Here is a 26694-nt window from a genome sequence, read left to right as displayed (position 1 = left end):
TTGTTTCACCAGGTCAACAGAGCACTTTTTATCCACTTTAATAGTGCAACCCTAAATTTGTAGTATGCGTTTGAATCTCTCCTGCAAAATAAGGAGAGTCTGGAGGTGACCTTACTCAGTTATCACTTGGACAGCCTACAATGGCCTTGCCTCTATGACAACTGATTAGTTCAGAACCCTGGAAAATCCCCGGAAAATCCCCATCCTGAATGGTATAACAGACCTCAGCAAGGACCCCTGAATTCATCAAACCAAGCTTCTCTACGAAAGACAAAGAGACTTTAAACCCCAGAATCCCTTCAAATCCCATAAAAGTGAAGATGTAAAGGTCAGTGGATGAGTACATGAGGCGTATATCTGGAAAGGTTTATGTACAAGACAAAACTCAAAGGGGCAATGTTTATCAGTCTTGACAATCAAGTTACAGCTCTGAACAATTTATTTCACAGTGACTTGCTGAAGTCAATGGCATTGTTCTGCAGCAAGTGATGCGATGATCTAGCCTCACCAAATCCATCAACGATCTAGACAGTAATTCTAGAGGACTTCTTCAAAAAGAGGGCTGCTCTCTGACAGCACTACAAAATAGGGGACTGTCCTATATACAGGGTGAGGCCCCGTGGATAGAGTACACACGTTCCAGGGGGCCTCTTTTAAAAGACTCACCCTGTATATGAATGCATGGCCACCCAACTTTACATCAAGAAGACGCAGAGGAAAAGGACCACAGCTCGGTAGTAGAGCATTTGTGCTGGTCCCGGGGGGGGGGTGTTACCGTGAGGCGTGGTCAAAGTCCGGTCCTGGGCCGAGGGTCTGGAGACTGTCCACCAAGGGGGAAGCTGGGTTCAAAGCAAAAAGCCGGGTGTGGTCGGGAACTCCGGAAAGACAGGTCTGGGTGCTGGCAGAAACAGGTTCCCAACGTCGTTGCTCCCGCAACCTGGGACCGGGCTGACTGGCCTTTATCTCCTCTGAGGCCAGGGGCAGTCCCGGCCCCCAGGAGACCCGCCTCTCCTGGCCTGGAGGTGAGCACTCCTCCTGGGGGAAACCAGTTTATATACCGCGACTCCCATCATCTCTAGCCATTGGCAATGCCAGCTGGGCATAATGGGAGTTGTGGTTCAGGAACATCTGGCGGGCCAAAGGTATCCTCTATGATAAATCGTAAGGGTCTAGGAAAGGGCTTTGAATGTTTGCAAGGAAGCTCCTAGATTGCCAGGGAATATGCTTCCCTTCTGATGCACAGAGAGCCTTGCAGGCTTCCAGTAATTTAGAGGGACCAGTAGACCCACAGACTCACTTGACTGGCAGCAGACAGCAATGCTGTGTGTGTGTTTTCAGGGACAAAGAATCTTTGTGACTTATTTTCAAAATAACACATCCTTGAGAAAGGATTCTGAGTAATCTGCTCTGGGAGTTCTGCTGGATCATATTCTCTGTCACTGAAGTTTTTTTTTTAAATGAAATACACGCTGCAATTTGCATATCTCAATAAATTATCTTTTGGAGGGTATCAGTTTAGCGTCTTAGCCTCTCATCATTTTCTCCCAGCCGCCTTTGCCATTCTGTGAGCAACCAGCATTGCGTTTCCTCAGGGAGCAGCTGATCCTGGAAGGAGAAATCCCGAGGGACGAAACTGAAGCAAAACCAAAATGATGTTTAATTTAACAGTTTGAAGGGAGGAGGGTGTGAAACTCGTGAATGGACAGCGTTGTGCCATAGCTGGTTGCAAACCTTATTAATGTGTTTCCACCACAGTGCGAAGGGAGAAGCACTGCAAGAAAGGGAGGCACTTGGAAAAACAATTTTCCAAAAACAATGTCTGGCACCCAAAATAATTAAGAACTGTATCTCTGGGGGGAATTGTTCTTACTGTTTTTTCAGGTTGGGTTTTTTTTTTACTCTTTCCCTTTCCCTTCAGAAACATTAATAATAAGAAGAGGTGGCTGCGGTTTGCTTTGCAGTGCCCAATTTCTCTTAAAAGCGGTGCTTTTCAATTACCTGTCTGTTTGCTGGCTCGGAAGTCCAGCGAAAGGAAAAGCAAGCTTCCATTTAATGCCTTTAAATGTTCTTCTGCCCACGAGTATGCAGCAATAAAGCTTTATTGAATTCTGATTCCCTGTTACCCTGAACATCATTCACTTTTATTGATATGCAAGCCCATCCACGCTCCTGTCAGCAACAGAAATAATTTCATGTAACAAAATTGCCTTTTCTTTTGGCACTAGGGCAGCAAGCAAAAGTAAAACCAGCAATGTTGATATACAAAAGACTTATGCAGACCAGTTCACTCCTTCCCACACACTGGGGGGAACCCGGCTGTGATACCCGTGAAGGCGAAGAGGATGTAAATAAATTCACCAGCCAGTCTGAGAGGAAATGAACTGCCAAAGAAGCAAGATGCCAATACCAGTGTCAGGATCTGGAGTCAGGGGCAGGTAAGCAATAAAACACCTGGTGTCAGTGAAGTTAATTCTTCTGGTGTACTGTACTTACAATTGCTCAAACCCCCACAGTAACAAAATATGCTACAGCATTCTGTAAGCCTGAAAGCGATATGAGCCCCACAACCCCATAGTCTCCTTTTACTGGACTTTACCACCCAGGGGTCCTTTACCTTACAGCTGTGGGTTAAACCACAGAGCCTAGGACTTGCTGATCAGAAGGTCGGCAGTTCGAATCCCCGCGACGGGGTGAGCTCCCATTGCTCGGTCTCAGCTCCTGCCAACCTAGCAGTTCGAAAGCACATCAAAGTGCAAGTAGATAAATAGGTACCGCTCCGGCGGGAAGGTAAACGGCGTTTCCGTGTGCTGCTCTGGTTCGCCAGAAGCGGCTTAGTCCTGCTGGCCACATGACCCGGAAGCTGTACTCCGGCTCTCTTGGCCAGTAAAGCGAGATGAGCGCTGCAACCCCAGAGTCGTCCACGACTGGACCTAATGGTCAGGGGTCCCTTTACATTTATCTACAGCATTCTAGCATTAGAAGAGGTGGCGAATCTCTTCTTTGGTCCTATGAACACTGAATTCAGCATGAGGTCAACTGTGCAAATGCTGGCAATATTCACTGGGAATGTTATCTTCTCCCTCTAGAACAGGAGTGTTCAACTTTTTCAGACCTGCGACATTTTCTCCTGCATAAACAATGGTTCACTTTACTCTCTGCTTTTTGCCTTCTCTCACCCTGTTTTATTCTACCCTTCTCCTTCATTTACGTTGTTCTCAGAGACTCACCTCCGAAAAACAACCATGCCTTTTAAAAGGAAGGCAGTAAAAATGACCGGGATCTGTCTTCAGTAGGTGAATTACCCCGTTGTGGATACAAACCCAACATCTGAAGACATCTGAGGAACATTTTGGGGCTTTCTGAAGTAGTTCCCACCCCACCAGAAACAGCAGGGACCTCCACAACAGCAGAGCCCTCCCCGCCGGAACAGGGTCCAACCCCCCACCCCTTTAGTAGCACAGACTGGGGTTTAGGTTTTCTAAGCAAGCTGGGTAAGGGTGGGGTGGGGAAAAAGAACAACTTTTAATTCCTATAGCATGCTCTTTCCATGATAAGAATGTTTCTGCACACAACCTCATCCTGCCTCTTATACAAATGGGAAGGAGTTCTTGGGGCATGCAAGTAAACTGGAGCCTACTTGTTTCAAAACTGTACCTCCAGGAGTGGCCTGGAGTCTTAATAGGAGGAAGAAGTAATACAGTTGTACCTCGGCTCCCGAACGCTTTGGGAGTCAAACGTTCCAGCTCCGGAACCATCGAAAACCGGAAGTGAGTGTACTGGTTTTCGAACATTCTTTTGGAAGGGCTTCTGTGGCTTCCGATTGGCTGTAGGAGCTTCCTGCAGCCAATCAGAAGCCACACTTTGGAAGTAGAATGTTTCAGAAGTCAAACAGACTTTTGGAATGGATTCTGTTCGACTTCCGAGGTACAACTGTAGAGGTCTTGCCAACACTCTAAATTCACAATGTCTGTCATGACGACATAATTTGATGCATGTGTGAAAGGCATAAAAACAAAACCCTTTCAGAAAGGAAAAGACTTGTATTTCAAGAGTTGGTGGAGGGGGCTGGCTACAAAGTAGGGATAGGGGAAGTCCCTGCTTTTGATCTGGTCTCTACCAGATTCTGGCACACGCTTTTTGCTTTCAGCTTCCGCCCTGCACGCCTCTCAGCTCATGTGCAATAGGGGAAAATGATGCCAATTCATGTTTAAGGATTAATCCCATAATGTACATGAAGCACTTTAAGCGCCTAAACACACTACTGTTATTATCGTTATCATTATTATTGTTTCCTTTCCGACGAATGTTTCCTGTCACATCATGCCCGTGACCTTTTTCGTCTGGAGGCGATTGTCTGTGTGGATCACTGCCTGATGGGATTATCTGGGATTTATACAGATGCTTAGGAAAGGTTGGATAACCTTGCAGCCCTACCAGTGCTAATTAAAGCTGATTAAGTGTCAACACTATTCTAATCACGATATGGAAGACAGAAGGGACAGGGACTCTGCCTAGAGAGTTTATTGTCGAAGTCTTACAGGAACAAGCCGAAGTGCTGAAGCCATCTTGGGATGATGAACGAGCACAGCGACAATTCATGAGGACACCTTACAAACTTGTGGCAAGATTGATGTTCACCTCCTCCTGGCTCATTCCCTCTACGCAACGGTACGAGTGAAGCAATGAGTTTTGATTTCACATCGCTCCATGAAATGCCAGAGTCTTGCTAGCCTAATGCTCGGGGATGGGGGATAATTTCAGAGCAGAGAAATCCAGGCCTTGAAGAGAAAAGATGAGGGTGCAATGAGAAAATTGCAAGCCCAGTACAAGTAAGTTTGGGAAGGATGCTCTGAGAGTTTATTTATTTTTAAAAAATGCTTTCTATGTACAGCAAGTCCCCGATTTCAAACTCTAGCATCTAGTAGTTGGAGGGTCTTCAATAGCAAGGCTGAAAAAGAGTTCCGCTTCAGATTGCAGGTGGGCCCTGGCATGATAAATGCTCCTCCACAGCATCACAAAGAGAAACAGAAACAACACAACCAACTGCCATGTCTAGGAGACGATCCAGGGTAGCGTTATAGATCAAGTGTCAGACTGGAGATCCAGGTTGACATCTGATCGGAGGGCGTTCCACAGGGTGGCTGCCTCGTGAAATGGCAGCAGAGCAACTGACCCCAATTTTCCGCTGTTGGGACAGACACCACTTTTACAGAGAATACGTTTTGAGCAACTGGCAGATATTTTCACCTGACATAAAAACATCCCTTAACGTACCACCGGAGGGATTTGCGTTAAAAAGGTAAAGAGACCCCTGACCATTAGGTCCAGTCGTGGCCAACTCTGGGGTTGCGGCGCTCATCTCGCTTTATTGGCCAAGGGAGCCAGCGTACAGCTTTTGGGTCATGTGGCCAGCATGACTAAGCCGCTTCTGGCGAACCAGAGCAGCGCACGGAAATGCTGTTCGCCTTCCCGCCGGAGTGGTACCTATTTGTCTACTTGCACTTTGACGTGCTTTCGAACTGCTAGGTTGGCAGGAGCAGGGACCAAGAAACGGGAGCTCAACCCGTCGCGAGGATTTGAACCGCCAACCTTCTGATCGGCAAGCCCTAGGCTCTGTGGTTTAACCCACATATGAACAATTTCCTCAGAATAAACATGGAGCTTAAACCTGACAGCAACCTATAACGTCTCTCCACAAGGAGCTGGTTTCACAGGGTGCAAAACCACTCTGGATATTATCTATGCATTAAGGCGCTCCTGGTTCCCCTACTCTGCTGCTTCTAAGATAGCCTCCGTTCATTCTCCTATGGATAAACTGAAGGGGAGGAGTGGTATTTGCTATTGATGTGGCCTATTCTGTTTCCTTCCTAATGCTCATTAGCTTTCTGCCCCCACTGCCAGAAAAGTCACTGCTTTAAATTCAGCACAGAGAACAATACAGGTCTCTGTCTTCCTTGCCCCAGCTTAGAGGACACTGTCATAGGTCTACTGTTCTCTTACTCTCACCAAGGACATCATTTCCAGGTAGCAGTTTTTGTGGCAACAAGTCGTCTGTACTTTCCAGTCATGCAAAGAGATTCTTAAAATACTTGGCCAGAGCCTTTAACTTTACAAGGAGACTGGTTCGACTCCTTCAGCAGTCTCTTTCCCCACCAAATCCCATTTTACATATATAAAATCACAGAGGGAACCCTAAAGATAACCCCCTCACTAATCCTGTAACAATATATTTTGAAAACTCCTTGGTGATGGTGCCTGTTTCTGTTCTCTCAACCGTAGTGGAAGTTTGCAGGCTGTAGGACTGAGGGCGGAGAGGATTTGGGTCGGGGAAGTATATTCTGATTTCCATTTCCTTAATTAATTGATAAAATACCAAGTTGAACAAAAAAAGGTGCCCACTTTCACTTTTTATTTGGTTTTTAAAATAGCTTCTGGAATGAGGGAAGGGGGTTGAAACTAATCTAACATTTTGTGGTAATGACTCTGGGCTTATCCCATATGCTGAAAATCCTGGGCTAAGCACATGCTCAGAGGCAACCTTCTCATGGATATGATCTCTATGATTACTTAACAGTTGTTTTGGCTTAAGAATTCTATGCAATGCATTCACTGACCGACCCTGTTATGTACTGAAGTTCTCACCCTGGCCACCAGGAGTATTGTGTATGTAGTTTTCACTCAGGTCCACGTCAGTTATTTTAGGTGGGAAACCCAGGGTTGTTGTTGCTACAATGTTGACAGCCGGCTGCCTATAAAAGCAGGCCGGCTGAGCTGTTTGCTGTTCAGTTCTGTGACAGCTTACAAATAAAGAGCTGCTTTGGAGAAATCGCTGCGTCGTCTGCTATGTCTACCCACTATCCAACACTGGCGACGAAGGTGGGATCGATGGACAACAGAGCACAGCCAGATGCGGCTACCCTCTGAGATGAGCTGAATCACAGAGCTGAAACATGGAGCGAAATCACGGAGCAGAACCAATTCAGAGCTGACTGGTCTGGCTAGAGCACTGTGTTCCATCCATTGCCTCCACGTCGGCATCGGCACCATGGCTTCACTCGTGCCTCTACCACCGTTTGCCCCAGCCTCTGAATCATGGGACTCCTACCTCGCTCGGTTTGACTGCTACCTCCAAGCAAATGAGCTGACAAGAGGGTTTGTAGAGCAAAAGCGGGGCCTCTCCTCAGCCTTTGTGGCCCTGAAGTGTTCGCGACGGCCCGAGCATTGGTTGCGCCTCTAGCTGTCCAGGCAGCACCTTGCGACACGATTCAAGAGAAGCTCCGCAACTACTACACCCCAAAGCCGTCCAAGATTGCTGCCCGCCATGCGTTCTACCACCGGAACCAGGCGGAGGGGGAGTCAATTAAGAACTACACCGCCGCCCTGCGACAGGCTGCAATGCACTGCGAGTTCCGAGACTTAGATGATGCCCTGATGGATCAAATCGTCTGCGGGGTCCGGGACATCCGTCTGCAACGGCATCTCCTCGCCAAGCCAGACCTCACGCTGCAGAAAGCCACTGAGGAGGCCGTGGCTTCAGAAGCTGTTGAACTCTCCGCCCAGGAAACCCACAAGGCCAGTAGACCGTATTTAAAGGACTATGTTGTTGGACATGTAACACTGTTGGTCTAATGGAAGTATGTGAAATGTAACTGATATGCTTTGTGCCTAATTGAACCATTACGTGTAGTGTTGTATAAAAGGAAACCATTACGATTGTAACTAACGCTTTATCTCGGTGGGGAGGGGTGTTATGTACTGAAGTTCTCACCCTGGCCACCAGGAGTATTGTGTATGTAGTTTTCACTCAGGTCCACGTCAGTTATTTTAGGCAGGAAACCCTGGGTTGTTGCTGCTACAATGTTGACAGCCAGCTGCCTATAAAAGCAGGCCGGCTGAGCTGTTTGCTGTTCAGTTCTGTGACAGCTTACAAATAAAGAGCTGCTTTGGAGAAATCGCTGTGTCGTCTGCTATGTCTACCCACTATTCAACAGACCCAAATACTGTAACTAGTATCTGTAACTAGTATCTGTAACTAGTATCTGTAACTAGACCCAAATACTGTTATTGCTGTGCCTTAGCTGTAAAATGTAAACACCATCCTTTGAATGGTAAAAATACAATTACAATGCATCATCATATGCATTTGACTGGCCTCATTTCTTGCTTATAGCACAGCTGATTGTGGATTGTACTTGTCCACTGCTGCCCATCTGTCCATGTCTTTGGACTGCCAGACTCCATCCCTAGCCCCTACCTACTCAAGTACAAGTGTCCCTATATTCACGTCTGAAATGTTGGAGAGCTTCGGCCTGGTGGAACGCTCTCCCTCAAGAGACCAGGGCCCTGTGGGATTTGACATCTTTCTGCAAAACGGAGCTGTTCCGCCAGGCCTTTGGACAGGATGCAGTTTGACTTACTTTCCTTTGTATAAACCAAGCCCGAAGGAGGCCCCCAATTCGCTCACAGGTCCTTGTGGAAACAGTTGGTCCTAGCAATTATTAACCACTCTCAATTCCAACCTGATAATTGCCACCTGCCCAGATTTTAACTTGTCTGAATTAATTTTAAGATGTATTTTAATTAATTGATGCCTGTTTTTATGCATATTGTGTTGTTTTTATGATGTTAGCCACTCTGAGCCCAGCCTCGGCCAGATACAAATAAAAAAATAATAATAATAATAATAATAATAATAATAATAATAATAATAATAATAATAATAATATGCCAGTTCTCACACACTTCTTTACGGAAATCCCAGATGTGATGGGGCACATGCGCCTCCTTTCATACATTAAATATCCTACACACAAAAGGTGATCGAAGGGCACAACACTTAAAACTGAAAAGCAGCACAAAAATGACAAGTACACAAATGCATGTAGGGCGAGTAGACACAGTTGGAGCTGCTCCGCATTCAGATATCTCTCTTTTATGCGGTAGGCTCAAAATTCAGTGGTTTAGGCCCCCTGCCCTGCACTCAGGTTGTGATTTGAGGCGCCTGTGGTTGTTTTTACAATCAAACACCATCTATGTTTCGGGAAATAAACAAATGTGGTTCAGCCTCTGGCATCCCTGATCAAAAAGGATCTCGGGTCCAAAAGTCACCTGAGACCCAAATGAGTCACTTCCAGGCAGAGAAGATAACACGTGGTCTTTCACTAATGAACTCATGTATGTGTGCTTTCTCTGCACAGGTGAAGCATCTAAAAGGCAGCTCTCCAAGTCATCCTTGCAGTGCTAACTGTAGAGAGAAGACTCTGGTAAAGTAAATTATTACTTGCTACAACACTCTTTCTTTTTTCCTTTTTTAAAGTGTTATTGTTTTTTTCAGCAGGAGTGTAAAAAGCTTTGCCTACTTTTTTGAAAATCAAACAGTGTGATACTTCTTTTTTAACAACTTGACATTGTTCTAGTCCAGCGATATTCTAATACGCAGCTACAGCAATGCCTCCGAAACTGAATTTTAGCGCTGAAAAGAGCTTGAAGAAATGCCATTGGTGTAGAAAGGTACATTTCAGTAAGAAAACGGACATGGCTTGTTTTCGTATCAATACACTTTCTATTTCTCTTCCAAAAATGCAAGGAGGTGCTCTACTGAAGCATAATTATGAAATGTCAATAATGCAAACCACCACATTCGGGTAACATGCACCTACAATGTTCATACTGCTTAGCATTTATATAACGTTTTGTGTGGGGGAGGGGGCATTCAAAATACTTTTAATAAGAATTTGAGAAAAGCCATGGTGAATCAGACCAAATACTCATCTAGGACAGCGTCTCATTCCCCACAGTGGGAATGATATATGTTTTATGGGAAGCACACAAATGAAAAGCACAAATTAAGAAAAACTTCTGTCATTGTTTACTTCCTCCCAAAAACTGCTTTGAACCCTGGCGGTTAAATATAGCCTCTTTAGCAATAGCTTTGGGCAAATGAACCCAACACAGACATGTTTAATGGCGTCTTAAGCCTATCTAAGCCATTGCCATTACCACATCTTGCGACATGAGATCTTATCACTGAAAACCACCATAGTATTATTTTGGAAATGGGGGGGGGGTGTAAGGCAGAGTGGGAGCGGCTTTCCTTGGGCCAGCTATTGGCAAAAGCGGGATTCAGACTAGGAACTTCCTTACCCAGTGGAAATAGGTAAAATAGCACACCGATTCTCATACAGGACGACAAAGTGATTTTACAATCCCTTGGGGGAAACAACTGTACAGTCAAAAATTCTCATTCATGCACAGAAAGAAAAATAATGATAAGAATGTGGTATACATACTGTAAGGGACACATTCATATTGCACTTCTAGATATTTGTATGTTCCTGGACAAGGGTCAGGAAACACATCTGGACCTGCCACCACAGCACACTGCGTCCGGTTGCTGCACCTGAAAGAGAAAGAAGCAAAGTAAGAGCAGAAACACAACGGAAGGAAATATTTATATGGTGGATCCAAATTTAAATAAACATCCAATGTGCTGCAATTATTATTATGATTATTGGTGGAGTGGAGAACCTCAAGTCCAGGAGATGAATGCAGTCCTTCAGGGCTTCCGAGGCCATTTCGTCTTTCCTATGCTTCTGGCTCTGCTCTGTTAACACCTGGCTGGAGGACACCAGACTTTGACAATACCTCTTGGATGGATGGATGGATGGATGGATGTGTATATGTGCAGAAACACGGTTTTGCATGGCTGGAAGACTCACACCTGTTTTGCCCCACTCACTTTTGACCTCTCATATGACCAGCCACTGGTATGGTGCAGGATGTGACCCTTGGGTTTCCGAGCACAATTCAAAGTGTTGGTGCTGACCTTTAAAGCCCTAAATGGCCTCCGTCCAGTATATCTGAAGGACCGTCTCCACCCCCATCGTTCTGCCCGGACACTGAGGTCCAGCACCGAGGGCCTTCTGGTGGTTCCCTCACTACGAGAAGCCAAGTTACAGAGAACCGGGCAGAGGGCCTTCTTGGTAGTGGCGCCCGCCCTGTGGAACACCCTCCCACCAGATGTCAAAGAGAACAACAACTACCAGACTTTTAGAAGACATCTGAAGGCAGCCCTGTTTAGGGAAGCTTTTAATGTTTGATGTATTACAGTATTTTAATATTTTTTGGGAAGCCGCCCAGAGTGGCTAGGGAAGCCCAGCCAGATGGGCAGGGTATAAATAATAAATTATTATTATTATTATTATTATTATTGTTGTTGTTGTTGTTGTTGTTGTTGTTGTTGTTGTTGTTGTTGTTGTTGTTAAACTATTGCCACTAAAACCCATGCTTCTGCCTTGAAGACATCCAGTGGCCTTGGGCAAGTCATCATCTCTCATATTCATTACAGGAGTATTTCCCAAACACTAGACAACAATAGACCAATGGACCAATGACCTGCCTCAATAGAGGGCAGCTTCAAGTGGAACTTTGGGAAGGAAAAGGTTAATGTATCCAGTAGTACCTAAGGACACTGATTTACTAGTTTCCCAGAAACACAGTTTGCTAGTAAATTATAGGTAAATGATTAGAAAATAATTGCACACTCTTCTGGAAGGTGAGAGTCATTTCTGCAAAAGGTCATGCCTCCCAATGCTTAGTTTAGCTCCTTCCCTCATTTTTTTCAAATATATATTTTAGGATGATGTAAATCTAAATGTTTTTGAAGAAGACTGCAATTCGGAGAGACTGAGACCGAGGCTGTTTCTGCACTTTGGGATTTGAGCATGTGTGGGTTGCTGTTTTCTTGTGCGCATTTCTGCACCTCCATCCACACACGAGCACTTGTGATTTTATGCCTCCCAAATCAATCTTTCCATCCACACACACTAGTTGGTGGAATATATTCACAGTGTGTGTTGTCCCCAGTTAGTCCTTCCCCTTAGTAACACTTTAAGCTCTGGAAACCTGAGGTTCATTGTGAGCATGTGTGCAGGTATTTTTTAAAAAATGTTTTTATTTTACTTTTTAATACAAGTTTTGCAACGCACTGGGTTTACACAAAGTGAGCCATAAAATAATTTTTAAAGATGTGTGTGACATTCCAAGCCAGGAAAGCTGATGTCCCTTTTGAGCAGGGGTCAGCAAACTTTTTCAGCAGGGGGGCGGTCCACTGTCCCTCAGACCTTATGGGGGGCTGGACTATATTTTTTGGGGGGGAAATGAACCAATGCCCCACAAATAACCCAGAGATGCATTTTAAATAAAAGGACACAATCTACTCATGTAAAAACACGCTGATTCCTGGACCGTCCGCGGGCCGGATTTAGAAGGCGATTGGGCCGGATCCGGCCCCCGGGCCTTAGTTTGCCTACCCATGCTTTTGAGTGTATCAGCAGCTCTTTGTTACCTGCCTGAATGTGTTTATTTTTTAATTGGAAGACAAGTTTTCTTATATATATATATATATTATGAAATATTTATTAAGGTTTAACATAAAACATAAGTTTACACAAAACATAGGTTTACACAATAGGGTTTACAAAAATCATAAATTTAAAATATAAGAAAAATTTAAAAAAACTTAACAACCTAAAAAGAAAGAAAAATGAAAGAAAGAAGAAAAAATCACATAGAAAAGATATCTAGACAAGAAAGAGAAGATAGTAGCTAAATAGAAAAAGAAAAAAAAGAAATTTAGAATAAAATCCATCTTTCAATAATCTTTCAGCTCGTTTCCTTATTTCTTTGACCTCCTCACACCTCCCCTTTTGTATTCCCGTTTAAAAGTCCTTTCAGCAAATCCTTACCCTCTGTCATTTATCTTTACTCAATATCTTAACCTATTATAACTATGTATTTTCAACCATTGTCGATCCATATTTGCATATTCTTAATAATCTTTTTACCAATACCACTTATTTTGACAAGTTTTCTTATATACCAGATTTACACAAAAGAGCAGGCAACAGAGATATATGCCGCTCCAACCAGGCAAGGATTCTTAATTGCTCTTGTGAAACACTGTTGTTGCACCTTTTATGTTAATAAAACCCAGCCACACAATGAGCTACCACACATCCACAGTCAGGGAGCACCCATTTCACATTGGATTTTCTTCCCATATCAGATTATCCCAATGGATCAGGAAAATCTGAATTTAGCAGTGGTGAGGGAAGCGTGGTGACACTTGGATGAGGGGGACGTTGTGTGGATGCGCGCGCGCGCACACACACACACACACACACACACACGCACACACAAATAGTGACACAATCAGCTTGAAATCCTCATTAACCCTCAGTGAAGCTGAGCCCTGAGAAAGGTAGGAAGTCAAGTTTGATCTCTACAGCTATCTTGGGGTGCTGGTATTGGCCCTGGAGATTATACGGGGTCAATGGCTTTTGGCTGGAATGTTTAAGCTTCATTCTCACCTGTGTTAAACCTGCAAATGCGCATAAATGTTAAGAAACACCATAACCACCCACTGCCTCCTTCCAAGCACATGGAAGTACCATGCCCCTTGCCGCTCAAAATGCAGTAAAAGTAGCAATATGTTCATTTATGTCATGCATGGAACTTATACCAGGAACATCTGCATAATGCCAAGAGCATGCAAAAGAACTGGAATGGCATTTTGCATAATATATGCACATTTAAGACTAGAGAATCTGGCTCAAAAAAATCAAAATCCAACAAGACAAGTAGAGCTGTGAAGACTTTTCTCAAGTGGAATGTAAAAATATCAATCTGCTGTCAAAACTGTAGCTGGCTGATTGTTTTAATGAGAGCAGGATTTATAGGCTGGTGAACAGAAATATTCTTCAGCTTCGTCACTGAAAAGCAATCCTCCCCAAAAGCTGTAGGAAGCCAGAGATATAATTAAAACCTGTCAATAAACCAACTGCATTCAGCATGTGGCAGGACTTTCCTGTACAAGCATTGCAGAATCCAGATAATTGCTTCACAGCGTAGGCCAGAAAGCCATTAATTTCATATTCAGAAAGATCCATAAATACAATAAATAATAGAGCTTTCCTAATGAAGAAAATAGCGGATTATTTGGATTTCCATCTTTGATTACATCTTTAACCCTCGGGTCCATGAAAAGAAAAACATAACAGTTCTGTTTAAGGAATTCCTTCTTCTGAAGCATTAACATTGAAGTATATCTGCTATTAGACAGCACATCAGTGAAAGCAAACATGGTGAATAAACTGAAGTTCTTATATTGTAGTTTGTGACGTTCTCTGTTTAGGTCAGGGATCACCAGCCATTTTGGACCAGTGGGCACATCATGAATTTTGAGAGCGCGCTGGGGGTATCAGTCACAAAATGGCTGCCATGGTGGAGGGGCATGGCAAAACACAAAATGGCTGTCATGGAGAGCATGACATAACACAACATTAGCAGACCCTCCAAGTGTCCCTATTTTCCAGGGACAGTCCTGGATTTACAGAAGCCGTCCTGGTTTCTGATTTGATCCTGGAATGTCCCACTTTTGTCCCTATTTCCATTGGAGAAATTTGGCAGATATGGTAGGACATCCTTATTTTCATCAGAGGGTATGGAGTTATGTGACTCCTGAGCCAAGGAGATAATTAGCTAGACAACCTTTAGAAGGCATCTGAAGGCAACGCTGTATAGGAAAGCTTTTTATTGTTTAACTTTTTATGTTTTTATATGTTGGAAGCTGCCTAAAGTGGTAGGGTATAATACTACTACTACTACTACTAATAATAATAATAATGGAATAGGACGTCCCTGTTTTCATCATAGAAATGTTGGAGGGTGTGCATTAGAGAGAGCACAGTCATGGTGATACTTTCCCCACAATTGTATTTCCACCGCAGAGGAGGCTTAACTGGCTGCTGCATAGCCTTTCTGCGGTGAATTCTCTGAGGGCCTTGTTTTGAAACCCCTGCACAGCAGGAGACATGCCTAACCTTTTTTTTTTTTTTGCAAAGTTTTTACACATGTTTTTGGGGTGAGGGGAGATTATTTATATCCACTGGCAAAGACTGTGTACTGTGGTACTTCGTGTTACGTACTTAATCCGTTCCCAAGGTCCGTTCGTAACAGGAAACCACTTGTAACACGAGGCACGCTTTCGCTAATGGCGCCTCCCGCTGCAATTTCCGCTTGCATCCCGGGGCAAAGGTCGCAACAAGGGACATCTACTTCTGGGTTAGCGGAGCGCGTAACCCACAGCATTCGTAAGGGGGGCAGTACGTAACATGAGGTACCACTGTAGGAGTATTTGCAGAAAATAATGTCTAGGGACCTGATCTCAGATGAGTCTACTACCAGTTGCTGAATGAAAAGGAAGAGAGTCAAAAAAACTAGAAAAGAAGGCAGAAGCAGGAAAAGTGTCCTAAAGAGGAGGGGGAAACAGCAGTGCTTGAGGACCCCATGAATGCCAATACCTTGGTGTCCAAACAACTAACTTATTAAGCTGTACAGCTCTGACTCATCAGCTAAAACATAGGCAGGGAGCAGCCAGGCTGCTTCATTTCACAGAAATTTATTAGAAGGGTACCTGCACATTTTGCTTCATAACTTCCTTTCTAGGAAGTCTGGATGAAATGAAAGCTTAGAGTCTGGAGCCCCGATGAAGCCCTTGATCGGTGCATGGTGACCATGAAGGGGCTGTAAGGTAGACCAGTGGTCATAAATTGGTTACATCAATGTCATTTATGCTGTTAACTCCTCCTCAGTCTACTGTCACTCTAATCCAGTATCCATGTGTACAGGCAGACTTCTGCCTAGAACTTTCTGGTTTAGGGACTTAGGACACAGATCTAATGGCCAATTTATCAGGCACACAATAACATGAGCTCTATGGACAATGTACAAAATAAAAACAAATTAAAAATCACAGTCATTAATAGAATAATAGAATAGATTATAACATCACAACAAATCAGTTTAAAATGGAGATTAAGATATTGAAACACTGTAGAAATGTTGAATTAGAATGGAAAGCAAAAAATAAAACAAAATCAGAGAGCTAAATATTCAGTAGTGCGTGTATTCAAATGTCACGCTTAAATGCACTGTTTAAAGGTTACTAGACATGGATTGGTGACTGTGTACTTTCCCATTTCAGTGATGTGTCGGAGATGATATAAAACCTCTCTGTCTTTTGTGATTTGATATGATCAATGATGTCATTCATACTTTAAAAACTAGCTACCTTTAGAGAACATTTCTATTGCCAACAGAAGACAACAGCAATCACATCAGGAGTTAGGAGCAAGTCAGTGCTGCCTGTTATATGGACTTAATCCAGTCCCTGGAGGCTGTTGCCATTAAACAGGTCCCCCTCTCTCTCCCAGCAGGAAATGCTTACAGAAAAATTGCCTACTCTCTGGGTGTGCAAGGGAGCTTAGACATCGCGTGCCAAAGGGTGCTCCTACCAATCCATGTTCCAGCGATAGGGAAGGGCTCAGATAGATGGGCCTTGTGAGTGCATCTTGTATTTCCTAACTACTGGAAGCCAGTGGTTCTCCAAGGGTGTGGTGCACCGCACTAGTGTGTCGGGAGAGGATGGCAAGTGTGCGTGGAAGATTCAAGGACAATCAAACGAATATTTCAACATTTCAGTTTAGTATAGTATGCAGGAGAGACCATTTTAGGGGCATTGTGTGATTGGCAATTCAAGCGTCTTTTTGGACCCAGAAGAGGGAGCAATGGGGGCTGGACTGGGTGGAATGGGGCAGGGCACACTTATCTGCACCCCTGATGTGCTTGGGGACTGGGAACGAAACCACCACACAAAATGATTGCTGTCTGTAGTATACCACCAAAATATTATACATATTATATAACATACACACACACACGCCTTCCTTGAACAGCACTAGCAATTATTCTACCGTTCTCCACAACATAGTTTTGTGAACAGGGATTTTCAACTCTGACAAATAAGAAAGATCAGAAAAGAGGAAGGCTTCTTTGTGTTGATGAGGAGATGAGCGTTTGTCTCAAATTAGACCTAACATAAATGAATTACTCTGGTTGCATAGCGAACCCCTCAAGGCTGACTCTTTCCTTCCCCCCGACTGCGAGCCTTCAGAGTCTACTATTCTATCTGCGGTTGGAAACTCAGGAGGAAGGGGAGTCAAACTAACCCACTCTTGTTCTATGACTGCATTCCCTCATCTATAGAGTCAGTTTTTTCCTAGGCGTCCAACTCAGCCACGCCCCTGACACACCAGAGCCAGAGCCTGAAGCCCTGTGCATTCACCAGTCACGTATAAGACGACCCCAATTTTTAGTAAAAAACATAAGGTCTTATACACGGAAAAATACGGTGCGGGCTGCAGAGCCATGGGGTGGCTCCCAACTGCTCTGTTCCGCATGGTTATTTGGATCCTTGCATTCGCTTTTCCCATGTTAACAATCTTAAAGCATACACAGACCTAGCTCAACTGTACTTTGGCTTAATTTTAAATTTTCATTGGTACTTTTGTGCATATCCTTTCCCCTATGATTTTGTTGTTAACTGGTTATTCCACATCATGGTTCAATGTGCTTACAGACCTGCTTACTATTGCACATGGTAGCAGACTATATTTCATTGTTTCTTACTCTAAGTGCTGGCTGAATGGTTGGGGCGGTGGCAAAGGTCTTGCGTGGTGACCAGCCCCCTAGAGTTATATCTCCCCTCACTGGGCTTGCGTCAGTGGGCTTCCTGTCTGAATTTTGCATTTGTTCTCGGATTCGAAATGGGTATATTTCTACATTTGTTTCGATCTGTCTAGCAGTAGATTAAAAACAACATTATAATCTTTGTAAGTATTAATGTATGCAGCGCTAGCTTCTAAATACAGTGTTTGACTTGGAAAATGAGGGAAAGATGCTTTGCATACAAAAAAGCTCTAAGCTTCTGGGGGGAAAGGAATTTGTGCAATTTAGACAGTAAGGTTTGTACTGTGTATGATTTAAAGGTGAAAGGTTTTGAATACCATTACCAATCCTCTTTTGTTATCTGTCTCTTAATCTCCAGCTGCCTTGCAGCATCTCAGTAAACTCAATGGAGTTTGCTTTGCAATTAATGCCCAGAAATCACAGGATTTTAGCAGATAATCCAGTGATTTACACAGAGCTCAATCACTCAGCAACTGCTGTTGGTGAGATGGTTTGTTTGGCCTGGAAATAAAGGCTCCCTGCTACCTCCTCTTCTTCTTCTTCTGAAACCAGACAGCAGAATCCCTTCCAATGTTGTTTGCATTGTGCGTCAGCTTCTATACGTAAATGTCCTTAATCTGACTCAAATTAAATGCAAGGAGCTCAGAGCAATCAGGAAGGAAAGTGAAACCAGCGGAAACATTATGAAAAACATCTTTCTTACCCTTAATATTCTAATAGTTCATGTGGTGGATGATACAAGGATTGCTTTTGGTAATTATTTTAAAAAACTGTGGAATATGGAACTTTATTCTAGGGTACACTTCCCTCCAACCACTAGGTGTTGTTGTTATTTTGGTAAAGCTACCTAATCTGACCTCTCTTATAAAAGTAATATCTGACTTGGCTAATATAAACATGTAAGAATGGCAAAGTTTCTCGTTACTGCCACTCTCTGCTGAATTATATATACAGTGGTACCTTGGAAGTTGAACGGAATCCGTTCCAGAAGTCCATTCGCCTTCCAAAATGTTTGGAAACCAAGGCGTGGCTTCCGATTGGCTGCAGGAAGCTCCTGCAGCCAATCAAAAGCCGCGTTGGACATTCGGGTTCCAAAGAACGTTTGCAAACCAGAACATTCACTTCCAGGTTTGTGGCATTCAGGAGCCGATTTGTTCGACAACAAAGGCGTTTGGCTTCTAAGGTACCACTGTATTTTAAAAGGGGGTGTCAACCAATGTCTGATTTTTCGATCCTGTCACCTCTAGGTGGAACCTGAAACCTGCATAGCTCCTAGGAGAGCCTATCTATTAAGTTTGTTAACTCTTTTCACACTCCAATTTAATACTGAAATCAGTGAAGATGTTGGGTCTTTAACACCAACCTATCCTTGCTTGGCTTAACCTCTAGCCTGAAGAGTTCTGCAAAACTCAAAGCTTGCTTAATGTTTTGTAACAATTTTGTTCATATGAGCAAGCACCTGTACATTCAACGTTGGCTCCGTTTACAGGTGCAGGGTATGTTTTTGCCACATGAAGGAACACTTTGAGGGTAGAAAAGACGAAAGCTGCTTGCAATACCTACAGGGACTACATTCCAACAAAACCTTCAACTATGGTTTATGTCTACAGGAACAAACTCGGATGAGCTTTGGGCCCATGCATGTCTGCAAAGAAATCAGAACCTTTCGATTCCAGCTTTGCCTAACTATGGTTTAATGCTACGCAGAAACCCAGACAAACTATGGTTAGCCTTGATTACGGTTTATTGAAACAACCCAAGGTCAAATCGTGATTTATGAAGTTGGCTTTGTGCAATAAACCACAGTGGAAGTTAACCAATTTAGGGTTCAGACAAAATGCTAAACTGCCATTAAGCAAAAACTGGAAGCCAAACAACTGAATTATCTCAGATGTTGAGATATCAAAGGAACAGCTGCTGATTGTTTCACATTAAAGCTGCTTTTGGGCGAGGACACTTGTTCTCTAATGACCTGTACATATATCCCTTCAGCCACAATAAAGATGTACAACCCCACTCTACAGATATTGCTATGCCACTGGAAAGTTAAGGGCTGTTGCCTATGACAATTTGAATAGTAACATTACCGTCCTCCATTTTAAGGCACAGAGACATGGGCTAATGTTTTTCTTACCTCCCACAATGGTACATCTGCATGCATGTATATATAATGCTTGCATGTTTATTTGTTGACCAGCTGTTGCTCATCACTCATTCCCTGCGCAAAGAACTGTCAGCATGTCTTGCTATTCCACGGGATCCTAGGCTTTTGCTCACCACAGTTCCTTATTCTAAGTACCAGCTGCCTGGTTTCAGGAACAGCAGCCTATTGCCCATTGTCTCTGTAAGCAAAGCTTTTCTTCAGCCAGAACCTCCTGGAACTCAGTTCCGGCACCTCTCAGGTGGGCGCCATTGCCATTGTAAGAGAACAAGGAAGGTGTTCATGGTGAGTTCTGGTACCTCTTTTTTCCTGTAAATCTCTTAACCCCCAAATCCACTGAACCAATTCTCAGGAATATGCTTTATTTGAACAGGACATTCCAATTTCTCTGGAATTTTGCATTCAGGAAGTCTACTGAAAAAATTATACCTTTTCCCCACTCAGAAAATTTCAGCAACTGAGCATAATGGAACAGTCCCAGTTGAGGACACAGATGAGACTTTTTCTATCCCTGTGCATTCAGGAAATGCAGCCAGGAATCCAAGAGAGACACACAGGTACTATATATTTAAGGTCATTCAAATGTTGTTCTTCTTTTTATTGTGAATTTTGTATTTTGTATTGTAGTTTTATGTTGTCAATCACCCTGAGATCTACAGATGAAGGGCGGTGTACAAATTTAATTAAAAATAATAATAATAATTAGGAGGGGTAGCACATGTTGCTGCGCTACAACTTCCACCTTCCCAATGACCATGCTGGCTGGGAGTCGGAGCCAAACACATCTGGAGGGCACCACAATGGTTTCTCCTGGTCAGCAAATTGCATTTTATGTAGGATGCCTATTCTGCAAATAAAACAACAACTTTATTTGTTTATTTGTTTATATATACATACATACCCCACCCATCTGGCTGGGTTTTCCCAGCCGCTCTGGGCAGCTCCCAACAGAATATTAAAACAGAATGAAACATCAAACATTAAAGACTACATGGAATTGGCGGAAATGACTGGCAGAATCCGAGACCAGGGAGAAGAGTCGGTGAAAGAAGACTGGAAGAAATTCAAAGACTACTTACAGAAACATTGTAAAATTAATGAATGTTAGAAGGATGTTGGATAGAAACTAAGCGGTTTCCAGCTGTAATGCTTTAAGAGATATGAAAAAAAAGAGGTTTTACAAATGGGTAAAAGTTTAATGGTAAGGATTTGCTGAACTAACAAATCGAACTGGAATACAAAGAAGGGAGGTATGAGGAGGTCCGAGGAAATAAGTGTATGGAAGTTATGTTATTGAAAATTAATGTGTGTTTTTAACTGTTTTTTTATTTTGTATGTTTATTTTTCTTTTTTCTTGTTATATCTTAAAAACGGAAAAAGGTAAAAGGCGGATCTAGACGGATCCTTGTGAATTCATATGATTTTTTCATTCAAATTAAATAAAACCACCATGAAAAAAAAAGAAACATCAAACATTAAAAACTTCCCTAAACAAGGCCGCCTTCAGATGTCCTCTAAAAGTCAGATAGTTGTTTATTTCCTTGACCTCTGATGGGAGGGTGTTCCATAGGACAACCCTATTTTCATCAGAGAAATGTTGGAGAGTATGGTAGGGCATCTCTGTTTTCATCGGAGGGTATGGACTTATGTGACCCCAAGCCATGGAGATAAGTAGCAGCACAACCTTTAGAAGACATCTGAAAGCAGCCCTGCATAGGGTTTTTTAAATGTTTCATTATGTTTGAATATATGTTGGAAGGTGCCCAGACTGCTGGGACAACCCAGACAGATGGGCAGGGTATAAATTGTTGTTGAATAGGATGTCCTTATTTTCATCAGAGAAATATTGGGGGGTATGACTATTAGTTACTTGTGGCCACAATCCGTCTGTCCTTGGGGTGCTTTTTTCTTCTGGAGGTTTCCTCTGGAGCCTACTGCAGAGTTAATCAGAAAGGGGCTTTTTGCGCTGGGCATGTGGAAGGGAGCAGAGGGGGTTGCCAGAGAGGGGAGCAATGTTCACCGCTGGTGAGCAAGGGAGTGAATTTATGGGACTTTGCTAGAGAGACTTCTCAAGCCACAGCAATTCCTCCTTCCTTGGTTGCATTCATGGCCAAATGCGCCCAGCCTAGAGGTAAGTAGGTCGTCCATTATCGGCAGCACAATGCCATGTGAATTGGACTCCTTGTACTGCGATAATGAATGTGTTGCTCATAGCTGGACAACCCAAGCTTCTGTTGCTGGAGGACCAAAGAATGTAAGATTCTGCTAGCTGATCCATCTTATATTGAGCCCTATGACAGCTAAAGCACTTCCTAACGAGCACAGTCCCTGTCACAAAGGAGCGCTCTGCATTTATCTATGTCAGGAGACTGGCCTTGCATACCAATGTGAGCGAGGGCAGGCAGTGGAGGTTCCACAGGGCTAGAATCAATGAAGACTTTAGGCCTAAATTCGGAGGTTTTCAGCCAGAAGTGATAGCTTCAGTGTTAATGCATGGCTAAGCAGGCGAAGGGCTAAAGCAGCACGACTCACTATAAGAAGCGAAAGTGAAAGCTCGGGCTTCACTTCCCCTTCGCTCTTAATTTGAAGAGACAGCTCTTCACTTTGAACATCAGGATATGAAAATGACTTCCAGAAGAAGGAAATAGGGAGTTCTTTCATTAATACACAAATGGTCCATTAAACACTGGCCACAGTTTTTTGAGAAACTGTGCCACAGTTAAAATGACTATGACCTCCCCTCCCTTCTTTTAATAGAAGTGGATAGAAATTGCAGGCATCATAGCCATTCAGAGTGGATGAAGCCTGTCAAATTCTAGGCAAATATATTCAGGGTTTTCTTTTTGTGCTAGACACTTGTAAAAATATTACACCTCCCCAAAAATGAACCATCTAGATTCTAGAATGTTATTAGTTTTGGACAGAAGTAGATGAAATTTGCAGGCAACCGTCTCCCTTTAGAGGCCACGAATCTTCAGTTTCTGCTATTGCCCCTGGCAGTCTCCAATGTCCTTACCTGTGCCATATGTGAAGCATCACCCATCAGTTGCTTTAGATGGCTTGTGAAGACAAATATTTTTGTCCAGGCTTTCCTGGAACCATCAGATTGGACCCTGTTATTACTAGATTGTGATGATCACCAGGATGATATTCAACCATGATTTATTTAAAGCAAACCCACTAAAATTAATGAACATAGCTAAATTAGGTGCATTAATTTCAAGAGGTCTACTCAAAGTAAACTTTAGTTGAATACTGGCCACAGAATTTATTTTTATACACCACGTGGAAATTTTAAATATTAAGTAGTTTAGATATGCTTTTAAACAAACAAACAAAAGCCTGCCATAATTCAAAAGGATCATTTCAATGGTTTTCTTACAAGGGCTGCTGTTAAGAGTTTCTTAATCTGCTCCACACCTCCACCAGTCACTACTGGATTTTTTTTTTCTAAATGAGTATAATTTCCCCAATCTCTCTGATACAGTGAACATAAATCACAACCATAGTAGCTTTTCCAGTGCAAAGAAAACCTGCCAAATTACAGGCAGAGAGGTCTAGGGATATTTGTGCTGAATACCTCTAAAATGTGTTTCCAAAAGGAACTGTCCATAACTAAAAAATATTTAAAATTGGGCAGAGTTGGGTGATCCACCCCAGAACAAAACCCTGCAAAAGTTCAGAATAAAAGCTGCAGTGCTCTTTCTGCAAGGACTGATAATGCAGTTGTGGGGGGGGGTTGGGGGGGGAAGAGGGTCACTTGATCTCCCTTAGTGTTTTGTGACCAATTGTTCTGAAAACTACAGATATAAAAGGTTATGCCCTTGAGTGGGTAACCTTGAAAACTGCAAACAGTAGGGCCGGGGGCTTTTGTGCAAGTTGGTTTTGGGGTGGGAAGAACTGCTTTCTTGGTAAAATAATTCCCTCCGATTACAAGCTTGACCTGTCAGCCACAACTCTCCCTCCGTGCTATTTCTCTCCTCTCATGCCAGCACCCTCTTCAAGCTTAGAGACAGAGGTTTTGCTCTTGGAAAACTGCTGCCTCCCCAAAGTTTTGAGGAATGCTGTCAAAACCATTCTTTTTTGTTATAAGATAATCCAGCTAGCCACAATGGAGCTCTCTTTTTGCATCCTTTCAACACTTTGGTGTTTGCCGTTCCTTTTCCCCAGCACCCCACTCTGCCATTATGGTAAGTTTAGAGATATTACTTTTGATTTTGAGCAGATGCTTGTTTGCAGCACTTTGTTGATGTCTGAATCACTGAGGTGCCAGAAAGCACTTCAGGGGCCCTTGCTTTGGCTTGTGCCATCTTGTGGAGATTCCTGAGGGTTATCCGAGGTCTGACGGACTCTTGGAAGTCAATAACCCGGAAATGGGTTGGAGTCAAAAGATAAAACTGTTTATCTGATTCCAAGCTGTACAACTACTGCATTGACTTATTGTCACCAACAGTGCTTTTTCCCAGGGAATACTCAAGGGATACGCAATACCAGCACCTCTTTTTTGTTCTTATTAAGAAGTGTGGTACTATAACAACTTCATGGTGAGAACCAGTGTGGTGTAGTGGTTAAGAGTGGTAGACTCGTAATCTGGTGAACCGGGTTCGCTTCCCCGCTCCTCCACCTGCAGCTGCTGGGTGACCTTGGGCCAGTCACACTTCTCTGAAGTCTCTCAGCCCCACTCACCTCACAGAGTGTTTGTTGTGGGGCAGGAAGGGAAAGGAGAATGTGAGCTGCTTTGAGACTCCTTCGGGTAGTGATAAAGTGGGATATCAAATCCAAACTCTTCTTCAAACTCTTCTAACAACATCTATTTTTCTAGAAACAAAGCACGGGTCACCAAGATACACATATATACATATCCCAATGTTATTTAGCCTCTGTATGAAGCGGCAGATTTGGGGCTCGGAGTCATCAATATGCTGATGACATCATGGTCTATTTCTTCTGAGATTCTATTATTCTTACCAGCTGAACCAGAGGAAGTACTAAGCCGGTCCCGGGTACAGTAATGGACCAAAAGGGGGCCGATAAAATGAAGCTGAATTCTGACAAGACAGAGGTGGTTGGTTGGTTGTTGTTGCGATCTTATATTCAGGAATTGGTTGCATGGCAAATGTGCCTTGAAGAAGTAGGCTAACACTCAGGGGCTGGGGATACTCAAGAGTTGCAGAACTGTCACTTGAGGCCAAGGTGGCTTCAGCGACAAGGAGTGCCTATTTCCAGCTCTGGCAGGTGCTCCAGCTATTTCCATTCCTGGACTGGGATAGCCTGGCCACAGTCTGGAAACTTTAGCTACTGCAGAATGCAGCTGTTGGGATATTGACAGGTGCATCTGCATAATGCCAAATGACACTTATTTTGTGGAGCACGCGCTAGCTGCCTATCTGTTGCCTGGCAGAATTTAACATGTTGTTATTGATTGAAACCTTTAAGGCTAACCCCGTGCTTTTTGAGGCGTGCCAACTCTGCACGCCAGTAGCAGGTGTAACCACAATCTCTCACAAGCATTTTCTTGCATGCACACACAGCACCTCCTCAACTGATGCGTGAAGATCAACTGGGGGGGGGGGAGCTATTTTCTAGCACTGTGTCTACTTTGCTTTTTTCCCTTTTGCTAATGCTGTCAAAAAGGGACGTGGGTGGCGCTGTGGGTTAAACCACAGAGCCTAGGGCTTGCTGATCAGAAGGTTGGCGGTTCAAATTCCTGTGATGGACTGAGCTCCTGTTGCTCAGTCCCTGCTCCTGCCAACCTAGCAGTTCGAAAGCATGTCAAAGTGCAAGTAGATAAATAGGTACCGCTCCGGCGGGAAGGTAAAGGGCGTTTCTGTGCGCTGCTCTGGTTCGCCAGAAGCGGCTTAGTCATGCTGGCCACATGACCCGGAAGCTGTACGCCGGCTCCCTCGGCCAATAAAATGAGATGAGCGCCGCAACCCCAGAGTCGGCCACGACTGGACCTAATGGTCAGGGGTCCCTTTACATTTATCTACAGCATTCTAGCATTAGAAGAGGTGGCGAGTCTCTTCTTTGGTCCTATGAACACTGAATTCAGCATGAGGTCAACTGTGCAAATGCTGGCAATATTCACTGGGAATGTTATCTTCTCCCTCTAGAACAGGAGTGTTCAACTTTTTCAGACCTGCGACATTTCCTCCTGCATAAACAAAGGTTCACTTTTCACTTAATGCTGTCAAAATTGGTGCAGGCTTGTCACCCTGATTTAAGGCCTACATTGAATGCAACACAGGTATATGTGGGAGAAGATCTCTTCATATTATCCATCCCAGGCTCTAAGGTTGACAGAGGAAGCCCTTCTTAATATCCCCACCATTGCCCGTTGCCTGTAAGACAGTGATGGAGATGGAGCAATGGAGATTCTTTGCGATGGTGCCCTGGCTGTGGAACTCTCTTTTGGAGGTGTGGAATGCCCCAATTCTCATGAGAGTCCAGTGACAGGTTAAAAACATTTACGTTCTTCCAGGCATATGCTGATAGAAATTAAGGCTACTCAAAGTTTTAGGAGAAGTCAAATCACTGCTGTTGTTTACAGTAGCTTTATAATTGATGGTTTTTTTAAATAGTATGTTGTTTTGTAATCTGCTCTGCAATTTGTAATAAAGAGTGGACTAAAGTTTTCATTAATAAATAAAATAAAATAAGCACAGGAAGGAAATTAGGTCAATGCCGATCAACCTACAGACTCCAGCTGAGCTACAAAGGGAAAAAAAGCAGGAATTCAAACAGCAGAAAGCAAACAGGTGACATTATAGATACCTTATTCCCACATCAAACTAAATGACAAGGAAAGATCCAGCTTTCAGCATGCGAAGAGACCTGATATTTTGTTCGCCAGCCTGAAACCACTGTAGCCTGCCTTCCAGCAAGAACCAGAGGCAATCGAAGCTGACAACACTGTTGACATCAGTGACTATATGTCTTCTTAA

The 26694-nt window shown here is 43.5% G+C and overlaps 1 protein-coding gene across 22 annotated transcripts in view; it reads right to left on the bottom strand.

Annotated features, from left to right (window-relative positions):
• ADGRL3 (adhesion G protein-coupled receptor L3) overlaps window positions 1-26694 on the bottom strand; it is a 548667-nt gene that overhangs the window by 247066 nt on the left and 274907 nt on the right. For all 22 annotated transcript variants that reach the window (XM_081176098.1, XM_081176093.1, XM_081176095.1 and 19 more), the window contains exon 5: window positions 10290-10399. In XM_081176098.1, the coding sequence (XP_081032224.1) occupies window positions 10290-10399 (110 nt within the window). The remainder of the gene's footprint in view (window positions 1-10289; window positions 10400-26694) is intronic.

Source organism: Podarcis bocagei (assembly GCF_964188305.1).
Source record: "Podarcis bocagei genome assembly, chromosome: 17".
NCBI lineage: Eukaryota > Metazoa > Chordata > Lepidosauria > Squamata > Lacertidae > Podarcis > Podarcis bocagei.
Note: the sequence above shows the minus strand (reverse complement) of the source record. Positions and strands in the feature narration are given on the sequence as shown.